Here is a 20439-nt window from a genome sequence, read left to right on the forward strand (position 1 = left end):
GGATCCCCGGGGCCCTCCCTTCCTTCCTTAGGTCAGAAATCCGGGTGATCATCCTGACCCCCCCACTCTTTCTCTTCCACCTTCACTCCTGTGTCCCCCCAGGGGACCCCCACTGGTTGTTTTGATCTCTTGTACCCCAGGCTCCTAGAAAGTGGTCAGGTTTGGTGAATACTTTTGGAGTGAATGAACTTTGTTTCGATGATCTCTGTATGTTGAATTTTGTCCTCACCTTTAAAAATGTGGATTCTTTTAGTTTTAAGCCTAATAACTTGGTGCAAATTCAAAAGTGAAAGTCTAGTTTTTCACTACTGAACGGGGCTGCAGGCGTCACCAGTGACTGAGGTGGCTCTATTGGGTTCCCCCGTGGCAGGGAGAGATCATGGGGTGGGGTGGGTGCACCCACCTGCATCACAGGGCCTCCTGCATCCATGTGCCCCAGGCAGTGGGGCTGTGGGAGACCCGGGGCAGGGGGCAGTCCCCCAGGCACCCGAAGCCGACTTTTCCCTGCAGATGAATGATGTAGTCTTGCCCAGCTGGACTGGACTTTGCTTCCCTGAGCATCTCAGCCCAGGGCAGGAGCTCCAAAGGCCTGTGTTTGGGCTGGGGCCCCTCTCGGGTCCCCAGGGGTTCCTCTGACATGCTTTCCAGGTTTCTTTCTTCTTTATTCCATTTTAAGTTTAGATTCTAGAACTTTCCATTCTTGAGATGGGAGAATGTGTTTTAATGAAAGAATATGTTTTCATTTGTGTTATTGTGTGATATCTACAGTAAAGACTGCAGCAGGATGTTAGAAGATATTTTTGATGTGCTAAAGTTTGAGAATGTTAAAAGTCTGTTTTATTTTTGTAGTAAGTAAAGCAAGAATTGCAGAGGGGAAATGGAGAGATGAAGACTCTGAGAGAGGAGATGAGGAGAGAGAAAGAAGATACCGAGAAAGAAAGGTATGCAGGGCGAGGCCTGGGAGGGGCTCCAGCTGCAAAGCCCAGGGCGCTCAGGCAGGGGCGTTAGAGAGCTTCTGGAAAATACTGTAAAACAGAATCTAAGACCTAAGACAGTTCTCAGGCACTAAGTTCTCACAGGCAATTATGTTTCTCCGATTCCAAGAGTAAACCTTGGTTATCTTGGAAAATTTACAAAATGCAAATAATAATAAGAGAAAAAATAAAAAACAGAGATAATTACTGATAATGTTTAGATATATATCCTATAGGTTTATGTACATATATTCATATATGTGTATGTGTTTGGATATGTACATAGAAACTTTATTTTCTTAAGTTGGATTTTTACTGTTTTATAACTGTTTTTACTGTTTTATAACTGTTTAATATATTTTGAACATTTTTTCTAAGCTATCATATCTGTCTATAGTATTTTTTTTTTTTTTTTTTGCGGTACGTGGGCCTCTCACTGTTGTGGCCTCTCCTGTTGCGGAGCACAGGCTCCAGATGCGCAGGCTCAGCAGCCATGGCTCACGGGCCCAGCCACTCCGCAGCATGTGGGATCTTCCCGGACCGGGGCACGAACCTGTGTCCCCTGCATTGGCAGGCGGACTCTCAACCACTGCGCCACCAGGGAAGCCCTGTCTATAGTATTTTAATGGCTGCATAATACAGTATTCATTGATGTTTTCTGGACACATCTGCTTTTTTTTGGATACTTACGTCGCTTCTAAGGTTTTTTTTGTATTGTAAAGATATCCATGGTGTAAACTTTTTGCATTTATTCACAATTATTTCCTTATGATTAATTTCTGGAAGTGAACTTGCTAGATCAAAGTAAGTGTTACCCCATTTGTTTTACATTAGGCTGTAATTGTTTATATCATCAGAGTGTGATTCCCCATGTCCTAAGCAGCAACTGGGCATTATCATAATTTTTAACATTTGCTAATTTGATTCAGAAACAGAGGGCATTTTAAAAAAATACTTATTTTATTTATTTATTTATTTATTTATTTATTTGTGCTGGGTCTTAGTTGCGGCAGGCAGGCTCCTTAGCTGTGGCTCACTGGCTCCTTAGTTGTGGCATGTAACTCTTAGTTGCGGCATGCATGTGAGATCTATTTCCCCGACCAGGGATCGAACCTGGGCCCCCTGCATTGGGAGCACAGAGTCTTATCCACTGGACCACCAGGGAAGTCCCCAAAGGGCATTTTATAAAAGGATTTATTGTCCTATTATTAGTTGCTACCTGTGTATGTCTGCGTACTTGTCTAGTGGGGTATATTGTTAACTTTAAGAGTACTTTAAAGGTGAACTCTCTGCTAGTTATATATGTCAATGTTCTGTTTGTTTTTCTGTGCAATCGTTATTTTTATAAGTACGTTTAAAGTTATGAAGTAGTCAGATCTGTCTTTCCTTATTTCTGTCATTGTTGTGATGCTTGGAGAACCCTCTTCCCCACACTCATGTCATGTAAGGAGTCGCCTGTGTTTTGTTCTGTCTGGGTCCTCATAATTTTTTAACGGTAAATCTTTAATTCCCTTAGAATTCAGTCTGTGATGGGTGTGCAGGAATCTAACTTCACACCTGAGGAGCTTCTCCATGTTTCTCTTTGGGAAGGTTATCCTGGTGGCCATGAGCAGAGCAGGTGGGGGATGGAGGGGATGGAACCGCGGGGAACAGAGGCGGAGGAGGCCCTGAGTGAATGGAGAAGGACGGTTCAGCTTGGGTCCAGTTGAGACGTGGTGGTGATGCTCCCCGAACCGGGCGCTCATGACCCACTGTACAAGCTTGCAGCTCGCTGCCTTGTGGCCTCGGCACCCGTGGTCCCTGGACATCCCTGGGGGCTTGGGGGATGCAGGGATGGCTGAACCATCTCCCTGCGGGTGGGGGAAGACATGTGAGCTGTGTGCCATGAAGAGAGGCGCAGTGTGCGCCCACGGAAGCGGATGTCCTTCCAGACAAGTTACATGTCTCTCTCAGGAGGGCCTTGCGTGTTGGTAGCGCTCAGGACGCGGGGGAGTCGAGGAGAGGGCGGCAGGAAGGGCAAGGGTGTCCGCCATGCGGAGGAATTGGGACGATGCTCCTCCTTAGGGCGAGGCTGCTGGCTGTGGTGTCTGTTGTCGTGAGTGTGTGTGTGTGTGTGTGTGTGTGTGTGTGTGTGTGGTCTGCGCGGTTTCCTTTCCCGTCGCCAGGTGAGTATGGGAAGGTGCCCGCGGCAGGACAGGGGAGCGAGAGCCAGGGGAGCTCTGTGTCTTCCCCTGTGTTTGCTGTAATGGGTATATAAGACAGCAGGCGTCTGTTTTATACGCTCATGTGTTTTTCAATGTCACATCCAAAGTTGCAGTATGGTGACAGCAAAGACAATCCTCTCAAGTATTGGCTCTATAAAGAAGAAGGTGAAAGACGACACAGGAAGCAGAAAGAACCAGACAGAGAAAAGAAACATCGAGAAAAAAGCAGCACAAGGGAGAAAAGAGAGAATTATTCAAAAGAAAAAAGCAATTCATTCTCTGACAAGGAAGGGGAAGAAAGGCATAAAGAAAAGCGCCATAAAGAAGGCTTCCGTGTGGACGAGGAGAAGCACCGAAGCAGCGTGGACAAGAAGGAGCACAGGAGGCGGGAGGCCAAGGTACCGTTTCCCGACGCGTCCAGCCCCCTTAGGCACATCTGGACGCAGCCAGGTGATGGGCTTGTTGCCTAAAGCTAGTGACCTTGGTGAAAACGTGATTCAGGTCTGTATTATGTGATCAATGTGCGGAGATTACTGATCTTCTGGGAGGTGTGAAGTGGAGGCTTTGGATTATATTGTGAATATATATATATATTTTATATATTTATTTATTTATTTATTTTTGGCTGCATTGGGTCTTCGTTGCTGTGCCCAGGCTTTCTCTAGTTGCAGCGAGTGGGAGCTACTCTTCGTTGCAGCGCACGGGCTTCTCACTGCAGTGACTTCTCTTTGCTGCAGAGCACGGGCTCTAGGTGCACAGGCTTCAGTAGTTGTGGCGTGTGGGCTCAGTAGTTGTGGCTCGCCGGCTCTGGAGCACAGGCTCAGTAGTTGTGGCGCACGGGCTTAGTTGCTCCGCGGCGTATGGGATCTTCCCAGGCCAGGGCTCGAACCCATGTCCCCTGCATTGGCAGGCAGATTCTTAACCACTGTGCCACCAGGGAGGTCCCTGTGAATGTAATTTTAACATATATTCAGAAATCCATCATAACATTTTGAAATTTAACATTAAAAAATAAACTGATATTTTTTAAAGTGGAAATTAAGGGAATAATTTAGCAAAATGTTTCAACCAGAATTGGTAGTTTAAGTTTACAAAAAAAAACAAAACACAAAAATAGAACTGTTGATGGCAGAGGGTCTGATTTCCCTTCCACATATAATGACTGTAATTGCTTAATATTTTCCTGCAGTCATTTTGGTGTATCTGTTCTTGTGTGTACATTTTGTGCTGCTCTGTTTCCGGACTGAAGTGGGCGTGACCCCATTCCCCCCATTTGCTGGTGGTGCTGCCTTCCACATGGAAGCTGTCCCCCCATGAGGGCCAGGTGGTCTCCCCATGAGAGCCTGGTGGTCCCCTGTGAGCACCAGGCCTCTGCAGCAGAGAGTGGGTGGCTCATCCAAAGCCTGAGGCTTGGGATGGGCTAGTGCTTGTCCATGAAAATGTCTTTATGGAGGAACATCTGTGTTAGGAGATCCCGAGAACCCTCTGTGGGTGCTACCTGTCCTCATGACACTCCCCCCAGTTGATCCTGCGCCTGCAGCCCCAGTGCCTCTACCACACCTTTCTTTGCAGCGGGACCAGAACCCACTGTGTCGCCCACAGCCCGCTGCCCTCCTTTGGCCCAGGACGTGGGTCGTGCTTCTTAGCAGCTCTAGGACAGCACCGTGTGTCACACGTACACACACACATGGTCTGAGCCCCGGGCCTGCCTTGGATCAGCCACATGGTGTGTTCGTGTTCCTCACCACTGCCTTGTCAGCAGGCGGAGGGCTGGTGACTGAGCACGAGACCCTTGTGGACAGGTGTTTATTCCCCTTGTCTTTTGCATCTCCTTCCATAGATCAAAACCTTTTCAGGGTTTCCCCCCAACATTTTATTAAGAACATTTTCAAACATCCAGCAGAGTTGACAGAAATTCCACCACCTAGATCCTACCACTAGCATTTTATTGAACCTGCCTATTTTATATTCCCTTGATCAACTTTAATTACTAGAAATGACATGCTTCATTCCCCATAGAAACACCTTTCTTAGACATGTCATGTGTATACCTTTGGCTTTCATTAAAGGTGGATATAAGAGATGGTCCCACAAAGAACACTATTCTGCCTCTTTATAAAACCTATGCCTCAACAGTGCTCCTTACATAAGGGTTAACATAATGTTAGTCCCAGGACAGTTGACAAACTTCCTTTTTAGCCAATTTGTTCATATTTGTTGACGGTCCGCTGTGCGCCGGCCACTGTTCTAGGTGCTAAGGACACAGCTGTGAACAAAACAAAGGTTCTTATTTCCATGGGGCTTGCATTCCATTGAAGAAGCCATGCAATAAAGAAATAAACAAATGAGTAGGTGATATAATAATGTCAGGAGTGATTGGTGAGCATCGTATAATTAGCATTTTCTTTGTATTGGCTTTCAGGTACTCAAAATATACTTTTCAGCTTAGTTACTGTGTTAGCCTGGTGATTGGTGTAATTATCGCTGAGGTGACTGAAGTGCAGGGAAGCACTGGTAATAATGATGCCAGGACGGCAGGTGGGGGACTGTTCCAGGGGATATGTGCTCCCCTGAGCAAGTGCTCACTTTATATGAATTCTGATTCATTACTTTCATTACATGTGTCTTTTAATGTGTGCCTGCTGCAGTTTTTGATTAGGGATGGAGAGGGTGTGATTAAGTATAATAAATACAACAGAGTGCCTTCTAGAGGTTGCTGACCAAGAATGACTTCTTTAGTGGAAGAATCCAGCATGACCTGGGGCACTGCCATCCCCTCAACTTCGAGTGCTGCTGTGCTCCTGGGCTCCTGGGCAGGTGACTTCACATGTTTCTGTGGACGTGTGCTTCTAGCACAGAAGTCTCCCCACCAGCCCATACAGCTGGAACCAGGAATTGTGCTGACGGGGTGGCCCTCCCTGCTGTGTCACCTGAGCCCATGTGCAGCCTGGGTCCAGGCCCCACCAGTGCTGGGTCTCCTTTTTCACTTAAATGTATTTCTTACAATTAACCTGATTACTTTTTCTCCTTTTTTATATCTAGATAACCATTAAGTCATTTTTTCCTACCTAACACTCCCGATTTCATTCTTTTTCCATTCCACTCTATTTTATAGACTGATGCCAGACTGTTCTTCCTGTTAAACATGTAATTGTACTTTTTCCTAATTGATTTTGGAAAGATTATTTTAATACAGGAAGAATAAAAAAGTAAAAATTACCCATGACCCCAGACTCAGAGATAATCCATTTTGTAATATGTGTGTATTTAGTTGCAGTCCTTTTCCTGTACATAAATGAGCTTTCTAAAAATGCAAAATTGGAATTACACTCTTTTTTCTTTTTATTCTGGGAAATACTTTTTTAACACTGGGACGTTTAATAGCTGTCTGGTATTCTGTTGTGGTCATAACCTCATTTATTTACAGGTAACCTGATATTGAACATTAAGGTCAGTAATTTTTTTGATATTATAAATTATTCTGTGATGACAGATTGAAACTCTTAATACGTGTCTGATTGTTTTCTAGGAATAATTTCCTAGAAGTAAAATTTATTGGTCACAGAAAGTGTTTGAATAGTTTTAACTTTTTTAAGGTGTTTTTGCTACTTGCCCTGCTTGCGGGCCCTTCTTCCGCTCCACTCTGCTTTTCATGGATCGCCCCCCACTGGAGCCCCACTGCCCGGGAGAGGTGTGGCGCCGCCTCCCTGCACCCTCCTGTCACCGAGTGGCCCGCCCCTCCCGCCAAGCGCGTTTCTGGCCAGTGCTTACTCAGCAGATGGCTCTCTTTTTAAACGACCTACCTTTGTACGTCGATTTTAATTTTGTTTTTAAAAATTCACTTAATTCAAGAGAAAGTCATTTAAATATTTTTCTATAGGTGCATGGATTTGTGAAATAGCCATGTTCCATATGTTTTTGAAAGTTTATAGTTTGAAAACGTGTAAGGATCTCATTTGATTTTCTGAAAATTATGTGAAGTTGATAAGTATAAGTTTCTTTTACTTAGGTAACATTACTCAGGTAACAAATAACCACCTTTTGGTGTACCTTATTCATCTCCCTTATGTCAAGTCCCTTATTTACTAAAGAGAGGTTGTAAAAATGGTTATTTTAAGAGATGCCTGTAACATCGATGCTGTTGTTAAATTTTGAGCCCATGACTTCTTTTACAGAGCTCACTAATTATGGTTAATTCATTATGATATACTAATTAATGGTTATGGAATTTTTTTTGATAGAATGGTGAACACAGAAATCGAGGAGCAAGTTCGAAGAGAGATGAGACTGGAAGCCAGTAAGGAATATTCGTCCTTTGGTTGATTATTCTGTTTACAACACAGTTTTCACACAATGCTTCAAAATGAATTTTTCTTGTTGGGCCTGATTAGGGCCAGTAAGTGAGAATAAATTATAGATACACCTCATTTACTCTCAATGCAAGCCCTCTAAATTGTATTTTTGGAGTACTCGTGGAGCTTGGAAGCTTGTTATATAAATGAATCATTAGCTTGGGAGTCTCCGCTTTGCGAGGGGAGAGCGTCTGCAGGTGGCCTGTGGTTCACGTCCCCTAAACGCTAAGCGCAGGCACGCCCTCAGACCCTTGCCGCCCAGTGTTTGCAAGTCAGACAAAGGCAAGGGTGTTGGCCTGGCCGCTGCACATCTGCATTTTCCCTGGGATGTTGGGTGGCCCTTTGGAGCCTCATCTTTTCTGGTGAAGCTCGGATGATACCTATTTTGTGCAGTTTATGAAGATTACAGATTAGAGTTTGTGTGTAAACCCTCATTTTATATATGAGCTCTGGGTTATAATTTGTTCTTTGTGACAACTATATTTGGTAATTCTTTTTCGCAGATTAGGAAGACTCAGGTTAAATGCCTTGCCCAAATTCTTACAAGTTTGAGCTAAGTTAGTACTTAAACCTGGGGGTGCAGATTCCTGGATTTTATATTGCAGATCTGCTGGAATGCACAGTGAAGCTTTTGCTTGGTTCTGTATGTTTTTAAACATATGCTGTATTGAATTGGTATGAATGTAAGTTCCAAAAATTGAGAATCAACTTGCAATTTTGAAAGCCTTTATTTTAGGTCCCAGGTAAACATATAAAATATGATTAAAGAATAGAACATATTTCAAGATAAATCTTTCTTTTGGAAATACAAATATTAAACACAAAATAACATTTGGGAGATTCTCTAATAAAATTACAGGAATATTCTAGAACTCTTATAAGTATATAGATTCATACACAAACACAAGTTTGTTAAACCACATAGTTTCTTCTCTCTCTACTGAAGATATTTCCTATCTTGTACTACTGCTGAAATAGTAAAAATAGTTTAGAAAAGGATTTAGTATTCATAGTTCTAATATAGCATCAAGCTACTGCCATTCTTAATCCCATCAATTGCTGAGCCTTCACTGGGATGTCAATGTTTTAATTTTCAAGTCTTCGTTTAAAATTAATTTTGATTTTGATCATATTTGCTTCCTAGGCATGCAGAGAATTTAGAGAGGAATAATGGGAAAGATAAAGACTCCAGAAGGAAGGTAAGACACTTCACACTGATTCTGTTATGCAGTGGGCGTGGTCCTGGGACTCAGACCCCGAGGCGGGCGTTGTTTGCAGATGGCTTATTTGAGTGGCAATTCCAGGAGGCACATACGATACATTTTAGATTAAAAGACTCAAATGGATTAAAAGTAAAAAGGTGGACAAGGTAAACCATCAAACAGCAGCTGTAACAGAGCTTGAGAGGCTGGACTAGAGGCGGAGGAACGTATGGTAGTAATAAAATAATTAGCTTGCAGGAATATGTGACAATTATAAATGAACATGCACCTCACAAAAGAGACACAAAATACGAGAAGCAAAAACTGACAGAATTAAAGGGAGAAATAGAAAATTCAACAGTGATTGAGACTTTAGCACCCACTTTCACTAATAGAACGACAGCATTTCATGCTAACAGATTAGACAATTTAGATGAAAGGGAAATTCCTGGAAGGTATAAATTGGTGAAATTGCTTCAAGAAGAAACAGAAAGTCTGAGTAGATCTGTGGTTAGTAACAAAATTGTGTTAGTGTAGAAAATCTCTCCACAAAGCGACCCAGGCTCAGATGACCTCACTGGCGAATTCTGTCAAACATTTGTTATTATCACTGACGCCCTCACGGCCCCGCTCCTTACGTAGTTGTTTCATGTTCTGGACTAGGTGTGTGAGCACGTGTGTGTGCGCGCGTGTGTGTATACTCGAGAAGCACATGCAAGTCATAAGGTGTAATAGTTTCATGTTCTGGACCACGTGTGCGTGTGTGTATACTCGAGAAGCACGTGTCGGTGATACGGTGTCACTCAGGACACCACAACTCCCAGTCTTCATCTTTTATAACACTTTCATAATTATCATCAGAAGAGTCTTCATAATGATTATTTAGTATCTCTAAAATTGTATACTATGGTGTTAAAATTATTATCAAACCACTTCCTACGTTTTTGTTTTGTTATAGATAATGTGGCAAGCAGATTTTGGCTTCTGTTACTTGTGAAGAATAATCATTTTCTTTCTCTGATAGTTGTCTGAAACCCTGGCCTGTGAGATACCTGTCCTTAGCATCTTGTGCCATGTCTTTACAGGTCTTTATTCCATATACATACACAAAAGCACAGCAATCTTTCATAAATCAGGTCATGCAGCATGTGTTGTTTGATGTGAGGATGTTTTATTCATTGAGTTTTGGGCAGTGGTTGGATCCCTTACTGTCTAGCTGTAGCCACACCTTAGAAAAAAAGTTAGCCTTACAAATAATTCTTCCCACATAATCTTTTTTTCTATATTATCTTTCACAATCCTATTTTGATATATATATTTGGGGGATTTGAATGCCTTTTTTTGTGTTTTATATACACATACACCCCATGCAGCATATACTGTTTTTCCTAATTTGTTGTGGAAACCCCTCCAGTTCTAATGATACAGATCTCCCTCCTACTTTTCGAGGATAAATTTCTTTCTTTCTTTCTTCTTTTTTTTTTTTTTTTTAGAGAAGGGCTTTTATGTATTTTATTTTATTATTTATTTTTGGCCGCATTGGGTCTTCGTTGCTGCACGTGGGCTTTCTCTAGCTGTGGTGAGCAGGGGCTACTCTTGGTTGCGGTGTGGAGGCTTCTCATTGTGGTGGCTTCTCTTGTTGTGGGGCACGGGCTCTAGGCCCGCGGGCTTCAGTAGTTGTGGTACATGGGCTCAGTAGTTGTGGCTCACGGGCTCTAGAGAACAGGCTTAGTAGTTGTGACACACGGGCTTAGCTGCTCCGCGGCATGTGGGATCTTCCCGGACCGGGGCTCGAACCCGTGTCCCCTGCATTGGCAGGCGGATTCTTAACCACTGGGCCACCAGGGAAGCCCTAAATTTCTTGAACTGGAATTACTGGATGAAAATATATAGTTTTTAATGTTTTCCTCTGTCTCCCAATTTTTTTGGTAAGTGTTAGCCTTGTTCACTAGGCTTACAATGTGAGCCACATTTGTAATTTTAAAGTTTTGGTAAATCACCTTAAAAAAGAAACATAAAATTTGAATAACACATATAATCCAACATTTCTGAAATATTATTCTTTCAACATGTAACCTATATAAAAAATTATGAATGAGACATTTTACATTCTTTTTTTGCCAAAGGAGCAAAATATGTGATGTCCTTTCCCCCTAAGAGAGCCCAGAAGTGATTCTGAAGATGCTTGGCAGCTCATTCTGGCTTATGATTGGGTCATATATTTTATAGCATCAACATGCTTCAGCGTTTATGGAGAGCCCACAATATGCCAGAATAATTTTTTGGACATGTGGAAAACTGCTCATTTTCTTCATGGTGATACGCCGTGCACTCCCCACTCTTTTGCACCAAATGGTTTTGGGCAGTGACGTCTGAGAGCTGTGCCTTCCCGGGGTCAGGGACCACAGTGGGATGGCCAGTTTCTCCCGTTTTACCTGCCGCCTCACTAGCACAAGGAAGAAGGTTCACAGTTCTCCCCACTTCTTGGAAGAGAAAACCGAGGCCCAGAGAGGCTGAGTTCCTATGTGAAGTCGCACCGCCAGTGGCCCTCTGAGCCAGGACCTGCGTCCCCATGGGAGGGGGTGGGCCCTGTGGCTGCCCTGGGACCCCCCCTCCGTCCCTCCACGCTGACCAGCTGTGCTCTGTCCCCCAGCACGGCCGCGAAGAGGGCCCCTCGACGTGGAAGCTGGCCCGGAGGCAAGGGAGCGAAGAGGCCTTGGTAAGGAGAGGACGTGTCTCTGCTTCTGTCCCAACGCACGCTGTCACTTGTGTCCCAGCTCTCGCGGTGTGTTTTCTGGGGGTGGCTCCTCCTCCTTTTAGGCAGCAGGACGTTAGGACGGAGGGGGAGGTGCGTGTTCGCCCCGCACTGCCCTCGGGTGTGCGGCTTCCTGAGGAGCGTGGGCTGGATGAGTCCTCAGCCTTCTTGCTGTTGCTCTGCGTTGAAAGCAGGTCTGGGGAGAATGGAAGAAACTGGACAGAGGCATCACAGAGACACAATTCAGGCCGTCGTCAGTGAGACACATTCCACGTAGCAGATAATTTTCAGAAATAAAAGCCAAACCAGAGGCAAAGGAAATGGCCCTCTCCTCCTGTAAGAGGCCATTGGTGATGCCAAGGCACTCTCTCCAAAACTGGGGCGTGAAGCAGAAGACTGTCTGCTCAGGGCCCCCGTGGAAGGTGGAGGAACACTTTCTTGGCACCGTCCTCCTGTCTGCCCCTGACGGGCGCCCTGGGCACCGTGAGGCCGTGGGTGTTTGCCGAGTGATGAGTTGTCGGCACACGGTGAGCTTGAGATGCTGTGAATTTTGCTGAAAACTCCTGTGTGACGTCTGTCTTAGTTTCTCTTCTCAATCAGCAGGGTCCTGTTTATTGGTACCGTACATGTGGCATGTCACTCACCATAACGTACGGTGACTTTGTATGACGATGTGCCAAAAGCACCTTCTTGTGGGGCAGCTTTTTGGTCCTCTGGACCTGCAGGGCCACGTCCTCATCCCCAGGGTCAGAACCGAATGTCCACTTTGAGGCTCAGCTGGCTTCTCTGTGGCTCAGATCACTGACTTCCTGGCACTGGTCACCACACAGCAGGGCACTAGGTTCTGGAGAGAAGATGAAGCCCTTCCTGCCTCCTTCCTGAGCTCCAAGCTTGTCGGCCCCTCCTCCTGGATGGTCCACGCTCCCCAGGCTCACCCTCTGCCCTCCATCCCCAACACCTATCCTGTTTGAAACCCGAAAGCCTGCGAGTCGTCTCCTTGCCCCTGGGCAGATCAGCAGTGCCCACCTCTGCACCAGCCCTGCGGGTGGGTCTCACCTCCCCACGTCTGTCCTGCCTGCAGATGCCAGGCATGTTTTGTTTCTTCCTCCAGGATGGAGATGGAAGCCCCTTCGGTGACTGAATTTGTGGTACTTGGGGTGTCCACCACGGGTGCTGGGGAGCTGTGTGGGTATGAAGCAGGTGTGGTGTGATCAGATTTCCTGCTCAGAAGGTTGTCTCTGAACTCCGAGGGCACGAGAGGGGACATGGCAGGGACGGTAGGGGCTAGGCTGGGGGGTGGCAGGGTTGGGGCGGAGGGCCGGCTGGCGGGCGGGGAGAGCGGGGTCCTGGCGGGCTCCTGGTGTGTTGGCTTGTGCGTGGTGGAGGTGCCGTGTCACCAGTAAATCGGGCGAGGTGGACAAGAGAAGGAACAGCCTTGGGGGAAAGTGTGAGTTTCCTGAACCTGTATTTCATTTCTGCCACCTCCTGGCCTGGAGACCTGGAACGTCTTTCTGCTCCGTCTTCCCGGCACCCTCTTCCTCATCCCTCAGACCCAGACTGGGTCAGTCTGAGGGTGACACGTGCAGCTCCCCAAACCTGCAGAGCACGACTGAGCACATGTCCACTGCAGGACTTACTCAGACTTCAGGGGAGAAACGGAGGCTGGCGGTGGTCAGTGATGGCCGGGCCAGGGACAGAACAGCCCATCTGCCTGCTTGTGGGGCAGGGCTGTGGGCTGGTCCTGGAGCTGTGGTGGGTCACACGGGACCTGGCTGGCGTGTGCTTGAGCACGTGTGTCTGTTCTTAACTGCAGATGCCGGGCTGTGATCGTGGGTGAGAGGCACAGTGGGGAAGGCAGTGCTGAGTGACAGTCTGTGGGTTATTTGTATAATACCTTCTCTCTTTTTCTCTTTTTAAAATTTTGTTCCATTGGTTTTTTGTTTTCGTGTTTTTTTTTTTTTTGGCTGCGTTGGGTCTTCGTTGCTGCGCGCGGGCTTCTCATTGCGGTGGCTTCTTTTTTTGTGGAGCACAGGCTCTAGGTGCACGGGCTGCAGTAGTTGTGGCACACGGACTTCAGTAGCTGTGGCTCGCGTGCTCTGGAGCGCAGGCTCAGTAGCTGTGGCGCATGGGCTTAGTCGCTCTGCGGCATGTGGGATCTTCCCGGACCAGGGTTCGAACCCTTGTCCCCTTCATTGGCAGGCGGATTCTTAACTACTGCGCCACCAGGGAAGTACCACACCTTTTTTCTTTAGCTATCAGAATTATAGAGGTTTCCCAAAAAGAATATGATTGTTCACTGTTTTCTCTTTCTGGCTATACTTATAAGTTAGGGTATTTCTTTAAGAGTTGTAATTAGGTTATGTTAGTTTTATAAATATTTGCATTTTAAAATTAGCAACATCAAGTGAATCTGAGAAAACATGTATTTTCCCAACCTATTTGCAAGAGTCAACTTATGATTGAATATTTTAATTATATGTTTGATTTCTACCTCTAGGAAATTGAAAAGGAAGACCTTGACTTAGAAAATGCTGGAGCTGATGAATATGCAGCCAGTTTTGAAGATGATTTTGAAGTAGGTATAAAAATTAAAAATTTTCTCAGCTTAAAGATAATTTGTTCTAAAATCAGTAACTTAATAGTGTTTTTCTCTTTTTATTGCTCTCAATACTCCATAGCTGTTTGATTTAGGTCTGGCACCTATAAAGAGGTTGCTATATGTCTACCACTGCTGACCAATATGATGTAATTAAGTGGTTTTTCTATTTAAGCTATTGTTAGTGTACTGCAATCAAACGCAATCAAATGTGTACGTATATGTGCACGTGTGTATTCATGTATATGTGTACGTCTACATGGAGTATACATGTAGCACACATGTTTATGTGCACATACACTCCCATTCTCAGCACAGAGGCGTTTGCACATTATTGTTCTTTCAGAGCTCTCAGTGTACGTAGTTCTGTAGAGTTTATACAGATGCAGAGAAACAAATGCAGCAGTTCGTACAGATTTGTGATTCAGTGATGTTGAAATCTGTGAGCTGTAGAAGTCGCCCTGAGCCACACTGAGGACCACCTCTGTTTCAGGCTGTAAGCTGTGTGCTTTGTCCTGTGCGCGTCTGCTACTGTTTGCAGGACTACGAGGATGACTTTGAGGTCTGTGACGGGGACGATGACGATGCTGCACATGATCCTGAATCAGGAGAGACAGCGGAGGAGCTTCCTCCGGCCAGAAGGAGGGAGATACAGGAGATTCAGAAAGCCATCCACGCAGAAAACGAATGGGTCGGCGAGCTGTCCTCGAAGATGTTTGAGAAGCAAGGCCGGACGGAGCGTGGCAGGGGGCCGGGGCCGGGTACGTGAGTGCGTGCTGGTCCCGCGTCGCTCCCAGCCCTTCCGCCCCGTGACGGCGCCCGGCAGGTGCTCAGCGCTGCTCCTTCCCTGCGCCGTGTCGTCTGTCAGCTGCACAGGCTGCTGCTTTTCTGGCAGAGGAACGTGAGGGTCGGCAGGAGGCCCGGGCGTGTCAGAGGGGCAGCGTGGCGGCACAGGGTCTGTTCCCCAGGGAGCTGTCCTCTCCCGGCGATTTTCTTTAGGAGATTGGAAGTGTATTTTGCTCAAAAGTTCTTGGCACCTGGGTATGATTGGGTTACTTGTAAGGGTCGGAGAGTTCTTTTCATAAACGCTCCTGACTGTCCTGAGTGCCAGGTGTCCTGAGGGATGAGAAACAGGAGGCGCTCGGTCAGCACCCTCCTCGCGGCCTCCAGGCGGTGCCCTGCTGGGATCCGGCTGTGCCTGGCGGGTCTGATAAAGCTGTAAGACGGCAGGAGAGGGCACGCTCTTTGCAGGAGTTCAAACATGTATCCAAGAGGAATGAGAAGACAGACTAAGATACAACTGAAATAAATGTGTAGACAAAGACGGGGGTCAGTCTGCACGGGGAGCACAGAAATCCCTGGGGGAGAGAGGCAACGGAGGCTGTCTGCATGGGAGGGTGAGGGCCCGAGCTGTCCGTCCTGGTGGGAGCTTTTGGCAGTTGATGGTGGGTCACCAGGCCAACGACCTCTGCACCCGGTGAACTGACGAACCCCTGCCCGCATCTGCCTGTTTTCTCTCTGCCACAGTGAGTGGCTGATCCAGCATTAAGTTGCATCTGTCTCTGTTCTTCAGTTGTTTTGTGCATTCACATCTCAGCTCCCTTACCAGAGGACACACCTTTTGGAGGGGGAGGGGGAGAGTGGGGCGGGAGTGGAGGACTGCCTTGTATATGTATTCTTTTTTTTTTTTTTTTTCCCGGTACACGGGCCTCTCACTGCTGTGGCCTCTCCCGTTGTGGAGCACAGGCTCCAGACGCGCAGGCTCAGCAGCCATGGCTCAGGGGCCCAGCTGCTCCGCGGCATGTGGGATCTTCCCGGAGCGGGGCACGAACCCGTGTCTCCTGCATCGGCAGGCGGACTCTCAACCACTGCACCACCAGGGAAACCCATGTATTCTTAAATATTTCTAAACGTAGTGTGATTGGCACATGCGTAGGAAGTGTTGCTTTGTTGCTGAGAGTTTTAGATGATGGTAGCTGAAGTGGTTCTTGAATGCTTGTAGAAGATGTTTAACACTAGTTATGTGTAAAGACCTTACTGGACATAGTTGGTTTGCATGCTTCTAGTTGGTTTACTCTTGATTTCTTTTGCTTGAAGAAACGTTTCAGTGTCACGAAAACGCTTTTTGTGTGTGTGCAGCTGCAGATGTTTCCCCCTCCAAAACCCCTGCTTGTGGGATTTTCCTGGACTTTGCAACAGCCTCACGCCGCCAGAAGAGTCGGACTCAGGCCCTTAAGCAAAAGTAGGTGTGTTGGGAACTTTGCAGAAGGAATTAGGGAGTTTTAATACACTTTTCTTCAACGTACCCTTAAAAATTAGCTCTTGTTTTGTTTTCACTGCTGGCGTTCAGGCACATGATTTCATTGTGCTCCGTTTCCCTGTGTCCAGATGTTGTGTCCTGGTGCAGGTGTGCAGTGCTGTAGACAAGCTCGGTCCTAGCATTGGTGTTAGTTCTGGGGCGCCCTGGGAGCCCCCATGTCACGGCTGCGGCAGGGTCACAGTCAGGGGCCCATGAGGCCGGTGGCCAGAACCCGTGAGCAGAGGGTCGGCCTGGCCCAGCCTGCGCCTCTGGTGCTGCTCCCTCCTGCCCTGGGGTTGGCGTCACTCAGGGCCAGCGCTCTGTTTCTCGCGTGAGGAAGCTGGGGATTCGTGGGTGAAGAGTCCCACACTGGCTCTGCCGCCAGGTGCCCGGGCGCTGTGCCTCCTGTGTCAGTGTCCTCCGTGGGTGCCGCAGGCCAGTCGTGTAGACGACGAAGTGCAGGCTCCAGGTTAGCCTCTGGTGGAGGTGGATGTGAGCTTTGAGCAGCCAGGGCCACCAGGTGTCAGAGTCCAAGCTTGCACGATTGTGAACTCAGAAATTTGCAAAATTCCTAGATTCATGAAAGTGGAGAACAGAATCTCAGCCCGTGGTCTGCTGTACTAAACCCAATACAGTCTGGGAGTAGATGCAAGAGTCCACCCGGATCTGGGATGGACGCAGTAGGTTTAGAGAGAGTGGGATCAGCCAGGGAGATGCACCGGCGGAGCGGGCTTTCCCTCCCCCGGGTCTCACGGCCGTCAACCTCTGCGGCAGCATGGCTCTGCCAGTGTCTTATCAGATGAAGGCGGGGGTGAGGATGGACAGGAGCTCACCTGGCTGCACGCGTCCCTCGGGAGTGGCCAGGGCTCCGCCCCTCAGAGCAGGGTGGGCGGCGGGCAGGTGGGATGGGGGTCTGAGGGTGCCGACAGCGCAGTTGGGGGTTCAGCCCCGGGGCCTCGCTGTCCACGCGTGAGTTCCCACCTTAGTGACTGTTCGTATCTCAGGCTCCCACCTAGACAGAGCTTCACGAGCCCCTTGGCCGGAGCCGCCAGCTCCTCCTGAGGCTCCCTCCCCCGGCCCATTCTTCCCTTTGCACGTGGTTGATGTCACATCATCTCGTTTCCAGGACACGCAGCACAAAGCTGCTCCAGCTTATCGACCTGGACTTCTCCTTCACCTTCTCCCTCCTGGACCTCCCACCAGTGAACGAGTATGACATGTACATCAGAAACTTTGGGAGAAAAAACACCAAGCAGGTGAGTACAAGGTTATCTACCAAGTGCGAGTACAGTGCGTTGGCAGGAGTTTGTGTGGCTTGTGTCTTGTTCCGGGCGTTAGACCTCTGAGTGGTTGTGAGGGACGCAGGCACCACATGCTCGTCACCTGGAGGTCGTGCCAGCATCCTCGGCGCCCTGGAGGCTCCTGGGCACGGATGTGGATCGCTCCCAAGCCCTAAGGACAGCCCCAAGTAGGGGGGGTTTACTGAAGGTCACTGGGAAGTCAGCTCGGATCACTTGCTTGGGTTCCTGTGGGGCTGTAGCATCCTGCACTGCCTCCGAGTCCTGCACATATGTTCCTGCATGTAGGGACTCCAGGATCAGCGACCGAGTGCCTCCCAAATCCCAAGACACTGGGCTCACCTCAATATCCCTCCTGCCTGTTCCATTCTCCTCACCCTCCTCTCAAGGTCTTCCTGTGCCAGGCCCCCCACACCTGCCTGTGGATCCCCCTTACCTTCCCAGGCCCCCCACACCTGCCTGTGGATCCTTCTTGCCAGGTCCCTTTGTCATCTACCTGTTTTTCTCCATTACCTGGCTTAGGCCACCCAGCCTCTCCTGCCATCTACCTGCCTGTTGCTCTTTGTCCTTGTCCTGCCCTCTAGGCAACTAGGTGAGCCCTCCCTGATGACTTACACTGAGTGTCCTCTGCCTCCAGGATTGCTACAGTATGTCCCACACAGCCCTGTCTTTCCCTGTAGTACTTCCGGTTGTTGACTGTGTGACAGTACACATCCCAACGTGGTGGAGTCTTGGAGTCAGGGATCCCCTGGGACATTTTTCTTCTGTCCCCACAGTGCACCTATCAACATGCTCTTGGATGTATCAATCAGTAATCTTTCACTGGGGAGGAGGTCACAGGAGGAAATTTAAGAAGCTGACTGTTTAACCCTGGCTTTGCAGCTGACTCACCCTGACCTTGAACAGACTATCTAACTTCTTTGCTTGTTTTCCTCATCTTAAAGCTATTAGTATCACAACTGTCTTTACTGAAGCATGTACATTTTTGAAATAAATAAATTTGTGTCTGGTTTTGCAAAGCCGCTATGTTCTAAGAGAATAGGGTGTTGGTGGACCAGGTCATCATATTTTCAAACCAGAGCTGAATTGTTTGTTGTGACTTTTTGAAAACACTTTTGAAATTTAGGCCCATATTTATCAAACGTTTAAGACACAACCAGTCTTTGCATGATGGTTATTTATGCCATGATGCTTACTTTTGACAAACTAGAAGACTGTTATCATTAACTTAAAAATTGTTAGTTGTTTTCAGTAATGAGAAATGGCTCTGAGGTTGAGATCCAAAGCTAATTCAGCCCAGCTTTGTTTTTCAGGCTTATGTTCAGTATAATGAAGATAACGTGGACAGGGACGTCCAGACTGAAGAGGTTGAGACTCAGGAAGTGTGGACCCAGCACCCGGGGGAAGGCGCGGCCGTGTCTGGGGGTAACCAGCCTCTGCTCTCGACCCTGGGAGTTGTGTTTCCTCCCTTTCTTGTTCTTTCCTCCATCTCGAGTGTGGTTGTCGCCATGTGACTGTGGAAACACCAGAGCTCTTCCAAACACCACCCTTAGCACCTGCGCGGAGCTGGAGGCCTGGGCTGGGCCCTGATCAGGGTTCACAACACTTGTTCCTAAACGGAGGGGAAAGAGCCCCCACGCCAAACCAGCACCTTGCAGATGGGCTTCTAGAACACTCTCTGCTCTTAACGTGGGGTAGTCTGTTCTCAGTCTTAGAGAAGTTTCATCGTTAAGTACAGTTTCCAGGTATGTTACATCAAGACAGATGGAAGCCCCTGGACTATGCAGAGTTGTGCTTGCCTTGGGTTCTCCTCGGTTACGTATGTGCTAAATATTGCTTTACTGGTGGATTGTTCACTCTGAGGAATTACCTCTGTTACTCCCTTTCCTCAGGGAAGTCTCATCCTAAGAAAATAACACACCTAAACGTAACACATACATAATAAACTGATGCTTTAAGTAGGATTCTGTTTACAGACTTCTGAGAAATCAGGAGGAGATCTAGAGGATGAGATGGGACCCCCTGGCTTCCCCTCCAGGGCTCCTGGTTCGCTCCTACGCCCTTTGACGTGTGCGGCCGTGACCGTGAGAGTCGCGCTGGCTGGTTTCATGTGCACTGTTTTTCAGGGAGTGAGCGGAGAGGCCCCCTTGATGCCGCCGCCGTCATCCCGAAGGTCAACACGCCCCGCCTGTGCAGCTTCCTCCGGGCCGCTTGCCAGGTGCGCTCTGCCCTGGGCAGGGACCCCAGCAGCTTCTGTGGCTGCAGGCACTGTCTGTGTGTTTGGATTCTGTACTGTAACGTTGGTTGCTTGCAATTTAAAATGAATATAGACTAAAAAACAGACATACAAAGTCGGCAAGGTGAGCACACATCTAGGGTATTTGAAACTAGTAAACTCATGACTTTAAAAACTGGTTATGGAAATCTTCAAAGTCCGTACAAAGGTCAAGGGGCGGCAGGTGGCCGCCGCGTGCTTCAGAGGTCCCAGCTTGCAGCCCTTCACCTCTTGAGGCCCACCACCCACCCCTCAATTACGTCAAAGCAAACCACGGTCACCGTCCTGGTCCCGCCATGGGTGTTTCCTTATGAGCCCCTGGAGGAAGAGGATCAGAATCAGTAATGTTTCTCAGTACATCCAGCATAAGGTCGGCGTTTGTGTTTCTTCACTGTCTCATGCTGTTTCCACGTCAGCTCAGAATTCAAGTCTAAAGCACCGCTAAGTATAATACACATGAATCTGACATGTAGATTCAGAATGA

At 47.6% G+C, this 20439-nt stretch overlaps 1 protein-coding gene across 2 annotated transcripts in view; it reads left to right on the forward strand.

Annotated features, from left to right (window-relative positions):
- Nucleotides 1–20439, forward strand: part of DYNC2I1 (dynein 2 intermediate chain 1) — a gene marked incomplete at its 5' end in the record, with an annotated part of 49214 nt that overhangs the window by 12342 nt on the left and 16433 nt on the right. For both annotated transcript variants that reach the window (XM_079711699.1, XM_079711698.1), the window contains 11 exons: nucleotides 850–941; nucleotides 3286–3576; nucleotides 7420–7475; nucleotides 8675–8729; nucleotides 11386–11451; nucleotides 13985–14062; nucleotides 14625–14844; nucleotides 16223–16325; nucleotides 17509–17638; nucleotides 18994–19105; nucleotides 19807–19898. In XM_079711699.1, the coding sequence (XP_079567825.1) occupies nucleotides 850–941; nucleotides 3286–3576; nucleotides 7420–7475; nucleotides 8675–8729; nucleotides 11386–11451; nucleotides 13985–14062; nucleotides 14625–14844; nucleotides 16223–16325; nucleotides 17509–17638; nucleotides 18994–19105; nucleotides 19807–19898 (1295 nt within the window). The remainder of the gene's footprint in view (nucleotides 1–849; nucleotides 942–3285; nucleotides 3577–7419; nucleotides 7476–8674; nucleotides 8730–11385; nucleotides 11452–13984; nucleotides 14063–14624; nucleotides 14845–16222; nucleotides 16326–17508; nucleotides 17639–18993; nucleotides 19106–19806; nucleotides 19899–20439) is intronic.

The sequence above is a fragment of the Hyperoodon ampullatus genome, assembly GCF_949752795.1.
Source record: "Hyperoodon ampullatus genome assembly, chromosome: 9".
Lineage (NCBI taxonomy): Eukaryota > Metazoa > Chordata > Mammalia > Artiodactyla > Ziphiidae > Hyperoodon > Hyperoodon ampullatus.